At 38.7% G+C, this 9,870-nt stretch overlaps 2 protein-coding genes across 3 annotated transcripts in view; both read right to left on the bottom strand.

Annotated features, from left to right (window-relative positions):
* The window catches only part of si:ch211-150o23.3 (uncharacterized), a 5,607-nt gene extending 3,449 nt beyond the window's left edge, over window positions 1-2,158 (bottom strand). The window contains exons 1-3 of one of the 2 annotated variants that reach the window (XM_014020294.1): window positions 2,054-2,158; window positions 1,752-1,817; window positions 455-802 (exon numbers count right to left, since the gene is read on the bottom strand). In XM_014020294.1, coding sequence (XP_013875748.1) covers window positions 455-802; window positions 1,752-1,785 — 382 coding nt within the window. In that variant the 5' untranslated portion in view covers window positions 1,786-1,817; window positions 2,054-2,158. The remainder of the gene's footprint in view (window positions 1-454; window positions 803-1,751; window positions 1,818-2,053) is intronic. The other variant, XM_014020301.1, reaches the window with a different exon arrangement.
* Window positions 2,159-3,900: 1,742 nt separating this feature from the next.
* slc25a33 (solute carrier family 25 member 33) overlaps window positions 3,901-9,870 on the bottom strand; it is an 8,681-nt gene continuing 2,711 nt past the window's right edge. The window contains exons 2-7 of the mRNA XM_014020325.1: window positions 9,210-9,383; window positions 7,871-7,948; window positions 6,681-6,781; window positions 6,156-6,222; window positions 4,830-5,110; window positions 3,901-4,743 (exon numbers count right to left, since the gene is read on the bottom strand). Coding sequence (XP_013875779.1) covers window positions 4,544-4,743; window positions 4,830-5,110; window positions 6,156-6,222; window positions 6,681-6,781; window positions 7,871-7,948; window positions 9,210-9,383 — 901 coding nt within the window. The 3' untranslated portion in view covers window positions 3,901-4,543. The remainder of the gene's footprint in view (window positions 4,744-4,829; window positions 5,111-6,155; window positions 6,223-6,680; window positions 6,782-7,870; window positions 7,949-9,209; window positions 9,384-9,870) is intronic.

The raw sequence follows: 9,870 nt of genomic DNA on the forward strand, positions 1-9,870 counted from the left end.
TTCAGAAATGTCTTTCTGTGTCTTACCCTCTTGCTTGAGGGCGTCAATGATGGCCTTCTGGACAGCAGTCAGGTCAGCAGTCTTACCCWTGATTGTGGTTTTGAGTAATGAACCAGGCTGGGAGTTTTTAAAAGCCTCAGGAATCTTTTTCAGGTGTTTAGAGTTAATTCGTTGATTCAGATGATTAGGTTAATAAGTCGTTTAGAGAACCTTTTCATGATATGCTAATTTTCTGAGATAGGGATTTTTGTTTTGTTGCCAAAATCATCAATTTTAAAACAATAAAAGGCTTGAACTACTTCAGCTGGTGTGCAATGAATCTAAAATGTATGAAAGTTTAATGTTTATCAGTACATTACAGAAAATAATGAACTTTATCACAATATGCTATTTTTTGAGAAGGACCTGTATTCCCACATCTACCCAACACTGGCTCAACAGAGTGTGGTCCCACCTGTGCATTTCACGCCTGCATCATTCTCATGGGTGCAGAAGGAGTTCTTGTTYAGGAAGAGATTGCAGTGAATCAGACTGGATTCATGTCCGGTGCACTGGACAGAGTTCAAGGCTATCAGCCCGCTGCCCGGACCAAATTCGGCACCGTGAGAGAACTCTGCAAACCCGCAACCCAGCTCCAAGCACACCACATTAGCTGCCCGCATATCCCATCCATGGTCGCAGACAGTCCCCCACTGTCCGTGGAGGTTCACTTCCACTATGCCGGAACAGTGATCTCCATTCACTACTCTGATCCCACCTAAACCAAAAGCAGCCACTACATCCCAAAGAGCACCCAATAGGCCTGTGAGGGAAAGAAAGAACAGCAGGTAAATTACAGGCTCTTTGCAAAACAAGCAAATAACAATAGTCGTTATTTACACTTAAATAGTTAAAAGTTTTGTGCACTTGATACAAATCTTATCTGTTTACCTTTCAAACCACCTCTGAGTTTGGTTTGAACCCACTATGTAAAAACTGTTATTCAGGTGTTTTGGGTACTACCAGAATATGTCAAACAGCAAATTTAGGCTGGTGGTCAYATGGTGTCAAAGTGGTGCACGAGACCACAAAAAACAGCATCAGACACAACAAACCAAAATTGCATTCAAATATCCACATGCTAAGAAAAATATATAAAACTGATCAATTAAACTGATGCCTTTTCGAAAAAAAGAGTCATTTCAGAGCATACAATTTTCGTTTTATATAGCCCATTTGTGGGTTTCTTGCAGTAAAAAAGAGAAAAATGTCCAAGCAACTTTCTACAAAGATACACATGCAAACATGTTTGTGTCAAATTTCCACACTTTAAATCCCTGTATATGTACAAAATTGTTTTTTTTTTGTTTTTTTTTGTGATTTGATTAATAAAAAAATGATTTAATCTAATTAGGAATAAGTAACACATGGTATCCATGCTTTTGGAAATACCGGAATAAGTGTTAGTGCTCACAACAACGTTAGTTTTTATCTAATGTGGGGGCTTTTTTCTTTATATGTCGCAGAATATGAAGATTTATATTCAGGTGTACTTCAAACCCTCTTAAAAATAATGCTGAACTAATATGACGACAGAAAAAAAATAATAAGTTCCGGAATATTTTTTAAAAAGTGGGTGTTCAAAATGTCATATTTTGTCTGTTTATGTGATGCTCTCATGTTGTCACGTTGCATAATCACATGAAAAAAAGCGAAGGTTTTAACACAGCTGACATCTCCTAAACAAGCAGCGCTAACTGTTTTAGGCTTACCTGCTAAAAAGATATGGAGGAATGTCAGCATCATTCCGTCAGCCTTCCATCAGACGTGAAGATAGCCTGTAGTTTTGGTGATAATGACAGATGCTGGAAAAACACCCGAAAAACCACACCGTCTGCTAACGAAGCTAGCGGCTAACCGATAGCCTACTCTACTGCTCACGCGGGACGCAACAGAGTAGCGACGTAGCTTAAGTYGAGCTAAATAGTGTTTTAACACTGCGTTTACATAATAATAAAAATGTTTTCTTGGCTTAATTTCAGTGGCTGAAGACTCGAATTGCCACTCAACATACCTACGTCCAACCGACAGGGGTTTCATCCCGGAGTCCMAACACCGGCGCATGGAAATCCTTTTCCCTGCGGCAGATAGAGGTCACCACAGGCCGCAGTTAAAGCCCGGCCTTCTRTTTCCGGAGGCTCGGCACCCAGAGGGCGTGGCTTCACGGATACTCAAATTTCTGCTGTACACATTTTCGTTTAAACACCTATARTTCCCTGGGCACATCCAAATAATGTAAAATTAATCCATAGCAGATAATTGAAGTACTCAAAACTTTAGAAAACCATAATGACTGATTTTATAGTCAGTATATGTAAACAAACATATTTTGTAAGATTGTGATTTTTGTTTTTGTAAAATGAGTAGAAATTGTGGAAAATGCCACTGAAATTGGCCTAATTTGAGTCATCTGTCCTGGCATTTTTGCAAAATTGTTGTGTTAAATCTGAATTAAATTAAAACTACTACCACAGTACACTTTTAATAATCGGTATCCGTAAACCCGACTGATTTTTAACCAATTTTGTGCTTAAATTCAGCTACGGCAGCTATCTTGAATAGGGTTGACTCKGAAAGTGTATTRGTGGTAGATGTACATCCAGTGATTACTACCCGCAACTTTTATTAAAATTCATCCTGTGACTCATGAGATATTTTACTAACAGACTATCACATGCACATGAACCAAAACATCACCTAGTCCTTCTCTTTTGGTGGCTGGTCATCACATTATAGGCCTGGTGAATAAATAGACTTCTGTGTGATTACTGTGCCACCAACTGATGAAACMCTGAGTAAGTGATGATTTACCAAACCTATAGTGGCTGTTTTCACTTCAGGGAGGAACAATGTGCTTCGCCCTGCTGTGGTCCTCACACACATTCAGGAGTCTGTTCTAACCGGTTAGGGACAACTATGTGGTTGAATCAGCCAAGGGAAGCAGGAACAGGACAATTAGCKGATTCATGGCCGCGTTGTTGAGAAGTTACACACACAACAAATGACTGACAGACACAGATTAAGGCCTTTTTCAATTTCCCATCAGTTTCCTGCCTTTCACAACTAGCCTAAACATAAATGGAGCTGAAGAGACTTCAGCACGATCAAAGKGTTTGTGTTTGTCAGGCTGTTTTGCTCCATAAACCTTGATCAGTTTCACATCGAGCTGGGTACAAGTAAAGTCCAAATCCAGGAGGATCACTACTAACAAAATACCATATTTTTGTAYTTAAAAGCTGGCTTTTCTTTAAAAAGAAAAATCTTGAATGATCACAGTGTCTCTGACTCTACTGATATACTAAATATGTGTTTTTAGAACAATAACCATTAAAAATGAGAAAAGTGAATTTTTTTCTTGTGGAAGTGCAGTGAACGCTGGGAAAATGACTTTCCCAAAGAAGACAAGGAAAACAGAATCGAAAAGAAGCAAATTAATAGCTGAAAGGAACAGAAGAGCAAAAATTTAAAAATTGCAGGAGCAATGTACAAGGAGCAAAACTGCAGCTAAAAGCATTAGTGGACAAAAACAGACCAAGTATGGAAGCAGATATTAAAGAATACTTTTGAAGAAATTGAAAGGATCTCAATGAATTTCTAAAGATAATAAAGTTATAAACTTTTAATAAAATAGGAGCAAACTTTGATTTATGAATGATAGACAAGATAAAATTCGCAAAAGTAGTAGTATTTGAGCTCAAATACAGATGGAAAAAAAAGGCAGGAAAACAACTTCCAGGTTGATAATTTTACCAAAAAAGGTGCCAGTTAAGACTTTAAATGTATTTTCAGTCAAGTCTAAAGTCTTTCAAATAAATTCATGCCATGTTTCATCACTGCGCTCCTCAAACAATAAAGACCACCTGAACATTATTACTTTATTAACTCGTGTTTTTGATGYGTTTCATTCTTGAGGTCAAGCCAAGATCCAGGTACTTATTTTGTAAAAGATGAACATCTCCATAAAGAAAGAACAAACATAACTCTGTAGATTTGAATATTTATGGAAAAATACAATAAATCTCTCTGTAGCTCCGAAGTCAACTTCAAAATATATAACAAAAATCGTAAGGTAGCCTGTGTTAAAGCAAAGAACAGCATTGGACATTTTTCAGAATGATATCCCTTCTTTAAATACGACTCTGTCCGTCTGTTCAAGTGTTACAATATAACAAAGAAAACATTAATTTACAAAAAAAAATAATTTAGTTAACTTAAAACTAGTCTTCTACAAAAATGACCTCTTCTTCCCCAACAGGTTTGGAGTTTTAATAAGTACCATAACTTGAGTTGTTTTGTTAAAACTCCTAACAAGCTTTAAATTAAATGTGTCTAAAGCTCTGTGGACAAGCAGTACAAGCAGCTACAGTTTCATCAGAACAGTTCGTGTTGCAACCACGTCAAAAACATGTTTGTGCTATGTTTTCAGAAGTCTCTCGCCCAGTGTGTCTCAGGGTTTTTTTGTGTGTGACATCCATTGTTCGACGGGCAAGTTTCAAATGTGTCATCACTTGGACTCTCCCAGCAGATGCACAATGAGTTCGTACGTGGAGAGGACGATGGCTGTGTTGGGGATTTGTCTGATTAGCTGTGGAATGAGTCCTCTGTAAAAAGCTGCATAACCTTCCTCCACCCAAATTAACCTCCCGGTCTGAAAGAAATAGTTATACTTGCTGCCTTCTTCACGCAGCCTTGTCCGAATGACCTCTGTGGAGACACAAGGGTGAAACAGTGAGGTCTTTAAACACTTGTTGCTCCAACACTGGGTTGTGTTCTAAACTCATGTTATTTACCGTGTGGGTAGGCTATGCAGGAAGCACAACCCTTTGAAAAAGCCGCCGCCATCATCAGACGCAGGAAGTCTGACGCTCCTTTCTCCTTTTCACCATTTGAGGAGGCGAACTGTCTCTTGGCGAGATGTTTCTTCAGCGCCTCGTAGATGAGGAAGCAGATCATGGTTTCTGAGATGCCAGCGTAGGACGCAGTCAGGCCGCGGTAGAAGCCCCGGACTCCCTCTTTTTTGTAAACGTAGCGAGCACACTGAAGTGCATTCATCTTCTTCTCTCCTCTGGCTCTGAAAGTTCAACACGAATGGCTTATTAGCAATATAAAGATGTTTTTTTTTTCACGCTCAATTGAGAACATTATAAAAACAGCAAACCATTCATGAATATTTCAGGAAGCAATTTGTAGTTATGGTGCTGGTCAAATATTTTTAATGCTTTATACACTATACTTTTAAAAATTATTTTACTTAAAGTATTTATTAATTTCAGAATGGCTACAACCTGTCTTTAATATAACTGTATATTTGGTGATTTATTTATGCTGGCGTGGCAAACATCCATGTTATCCTGCTAGCTGTTTGATGTACAGTATGTCATTTCTAAAATGGAAACAGATTGTAATTATCTCGCTAAATTTGCTTGGTTGCAAATATCCGAGCTGCACACAGACCAAGCAGGAATCAATGACCAAATTTATGATGCAAATCTTTGTGGACGCAAAAAACAAGAAGTTCTTGTCAAGTAAATTAGTCATCTTTAAACTGTATAATGAATTTAAGTTTTCCTTCCCTGTGAGAAATGACTGACTAAGTTCACTAGTCTTTTGTCACCAAGTAATGTAGCAACGTAGGATGAGGTAATCCTAGAAAAAAAATCCCTAGGAGGGTATGGGAGGGAAAGTTTGACTGAAATTGCTCAACCTTCACCTCCGTCATTCTTAAAACCACCAACTTGTGCTTCAGGATATAATTTAATTCTTTAAAGGACAGTAGGGGGTTCTGTGAATTCACATGATACTACTGCTCTGTACCTGGTAATGTAAATATAGCCTTGTGCCTGAAGGACAGTGCGTCAGCACTGCGTATTTATAAATGGAGGTCACATGCTTAGCCTCATGCACTGCAGAATGGTGGGACGATGCAAAGAGGATACAGCCCCCTCTAAAAAAGGTTACTGCTGAAGGTCAATTATACTTTGCCACCTGCCAACAGCCTAAAATAAGTCAAGACTGTTTTACACAGACTCGTAACAGAACACTACTGTGTGTCTAAATATTAAAACACGTTAACACATGACAGATGTTAGTAAATACTTTAGGACTTTAACACGTACTTTTTCTCCAGCTGCATCCTCGTCTTGATCATCCAGATGGGGTTCATCAGAGAATTGGTAACAAAAGCTGAGAAAAATCAAAAACAATGATATGTGAAACATCGTAAAACTGTTCATGCAGGATGTTTATGTTAGAACCACTGAATAAACATAAAAATCCAAAGGACTAACATTCTTTGAAGGATWGTATTTTCCCATGACACCTTTCATGTTGACGTTTTAGACAGGGATCACATACAATATTRCAAGACATCCTGCTCAAAGTATCTGTTGTGATAGACTCTCAGCTGCACCACATTTTAGCACAATATCTGTAAAATTATCTAAATTTTAACAAATTCTGTGTTTAGTATTAGTCAGCTGTGGCAGCCATCTTGAATTGGACTGATTTCCTTCATGAAAGATTCATTAAAATTCATCCAGTGATTTCYAAGATATTGTGTTAAAAATGCAAACACGCACACAAAATCATCATTGCACACCTTTGTCTTTCGGTGGTGGACAAATATGCAAGAGGCTGCTCACCTGCAACACCAGCTGAAGACATATGGACTAATCCACTGTTGGGGACAAACAGCCCATTGAACATCTCTTTCGACTTTGAGTAAGCAGTAAAGTAAATGGCTCTGAATGAAACACAGAAACACTGATAAGAACACAAACTGGAAGCAGCTGCAGATTTAATCACAGTCTCACCAGAAAGAGTGTATTTTCACMATGTGAACGTGACTTTATTAACTGTGCGATTATGTAACAGATGAGTGTGAGCAGGTGTCCAGTGCGATCTGTTTTTCTGTGCCAKTTTACCGTGTTTGCCTTCTGGAACAGAACATCGCTGCACCAGAAAGAGCTGAATAAGCATTGAGCTCAGGAAAAACCCACAGAGCTTTTCTCAATGCCAACCTTTCTAAAGGCTGGCCAGAGATTAGGGTTCCCAGCATTTCATGAGAACAAAATTCCCGGAGATGTCCCTGATTTCTAGAGTCACTGGGAACCCTGAAAATAATGATGTGGCTACTATTCAACCACAGAATCCTTTATAAGTAACTCTTTCAGTYTCATAGTCCAAATCAATGTTTTCTTTGCCACATGTATACAGATTACCAGTTCCATTTCACGATTTATACCGATTTGTTGAAACAGAGTTTACATTTAATATTATCAGCACTGAGGAAACAGGACAAAGTACTGTTGGCACTAAAAATAGAACAAAGGTGAAATTGAAACTTGCACACAACATTGAACTTTTGCACGCAATATTTTGACATTATCTAACCATTTCTGGAGTAATTAGTTATCATTTGTGGTACAAACATCAATATCTGAGGCTCTATAAAGATAGATACCAAATACCAAACGAGCCTACTCATGTTGACAAAATTAACAGCTCATTCAAACTTTGCACCATGATATGGGCCACAAAGTCATTGTTATGACAACAACTTCCTGTTTATAGAGCAGAGAAATGTTTCCAGCTATTAAAACAAATCTGATATAAAAGACATCCTTTTCTCTGGCAGCTTTAGTGATATAAGCTCTTGGAGTCTAAAGAAAATGCCTAAAAGTTTTTCAGGCTCCTCTTTGCATGTAATTTGTTTATTATGAATTCATGACGACATTCAAATGTTGTCTATTAAATGCTAATGTGAAATACGGATGAACAAAGCTAGATCAGAGGAAATAAAGTAAATAAAATTATTACTATTGTTCTTTACCTTGAAGGGGCAACACCAACAAGATTAGGCCCCAGTCCACGAAAAAGAGAACTTGGTCCCTCTTTTTCAAGAATTGATCTGAAATGAAAGCACGGGGGAAAATTTACCAATCTGTCATGAATATACAACATAACTTATTTCATTTTGGAACATTGTCAGATGATTCTTCAGGAGGATGAATGAGATAGCTTTTTGCTGCAATGTTCCCCGGTGTTACATCAGCTCAGTTCACTGGATTCTGGACTGAACTCTGCGCCCTGATTAATGTTTGGCATGTCACGCCAGCCACAACCTCACAGTGGGGTGAAGGGTTTTAACTCTTTGTAGAAAGTGACCCTCAACGAGACTGTCTCTGCTTTTGCAGGACCTCTACAGAGGGAGGGGTGTGCCTTGAGTTGGTTCCTTAAATGCTCTGCACACTGGTCACGCAGGGTTCATGGACTCCACTCCCATCTGYCACAACTCCAGACACCTCGTCTCAAACGACAAGCTTAAAAGACAAAAGTGACCCCCTCCCCCCATTCTAAAGTAATGACTAGTCTCAAGGTTTGGAAAAAACAACTTTCTAACCCCCAAAAATCTCTTGCAAATTTGTAGCAGCTAAGCTTAATTRTAAAAACAGATCAGGTCTGGAATAACAAACATATTTATTCTTCAGAGTCAAAAAGTTMATCTTTATTAAATCTACAGCAGCAGCAGCTGACGCCAGTCTAGACCAGTTCAGTTTGTGAGCCTTGTGATACGAGTGTAACACGACACGGACCCAGCACCCTGGGTAGTACTCTTCCTCTTTCTCTTCAGCCAGGCGGAACGGTTTCTAGTCCTCATCAAGCAATCTCAGCAACCATATTAAGGAACGATTTTTATGAACATCGGATTTAGCCAAATCAAGAAACTGGTGGGGRAAAAAAAAGATGATTTGTGTCGGCACGAACAGCCGGTGAAGAGCACCAAATATGAGCAGGACACTGTGTACTTAATCCTTACTTTATGTAAGACCAGCTTAGAGTTAGAGTCCTTGATTTTAGGAGTGTGCAGAGGGCAACAAAATGCATTTTCAAAAAATTATACTAAAATTAAAATGTGCAGGACTTCATAACACTATTGCAAATCGGATTATCTTTCTGCCATAATGTAGTGAACGTATAGGTAAACTGTCAAAGCAGACAAGTCATTTGCAAACAACAATGCTATCCCTTAAGTGTCTTWGCAGATAAACAGCAGAATGCACCAGCTGAACACTTTGTCCCTCCATTTCCAGGTAGAAAAATACAACATCTCAGGGGAAAGCCCATATCGAACATGCTTTGCCCAACAACAACACAGATAATCATCTCACCGTAGGACCTGCAGCAGCCCAGGTGYAACCGTCCCAGGTCGGATAACCCCAGCCCCATTGAGGGTACCCAGCTGGACCTGGAAGACAGGCCGGAGGGTGAGGCCAGAGGACTGCAACCGTGTTTTCAACACCTCCAGTGGGCAGGTTGCAATGGCTCCCACTGTGCCACTGCATCTGCAATTTGATCAGATAAGACAGAAAGATTATGAGTATTGAGATGTTTAAAACTAGAGTTACTTATTGAAGGTTGAAAAACTTTTATATCAACAAACAGCTTAAGAGCTACAAAGCTTACTGAACAATTATGTTCAAAGAATTTTCTTGCTCTGCAATAGAAACAATACCTAAATCAAACAAATCTGGTTCTTCAACTAAGACATTCTAGTTGCACATGAAAAGAACTTTGAACCTGAGGGGGAAGTGTTTTAAAAGAGCACTTTTACAATTCACAAATAAATACAGGTACATAATAAAACTTTCAAATCTGTCACATGCAAACAATACAACCTTGTCAATGACAAGCTTAGAAATCTGAAACATATTAGACCAGTGGTTCCCAAACTTTTTATCTTCTGACCCATAAAATATCCACGGCAAAAACTTGTGACCCCAAATATTACTGGTCTGAGTACACGAACTTCATTAATAATCCTAAAAACAC

The sequence above is a fragment of the Austrofundulus limnaeus genome, unplaced genomic scaffold, assembly GCF_001266775.1.
Source record: "Austrofundulus limnaeus strain Quisiro unplaced genomic scaffold, Austrofundulus_limnaeus-1.0 Scaffold3, whole genome shotgun sequence".
In the NCBI taxonomy this organism is placed as follows: Eukaryota; Metazoa; Chordata; class Actinopteri; order Cyprinodontiformes; family Rivulidae; genus Austrofundulus; species Austrofundulus limnaeus.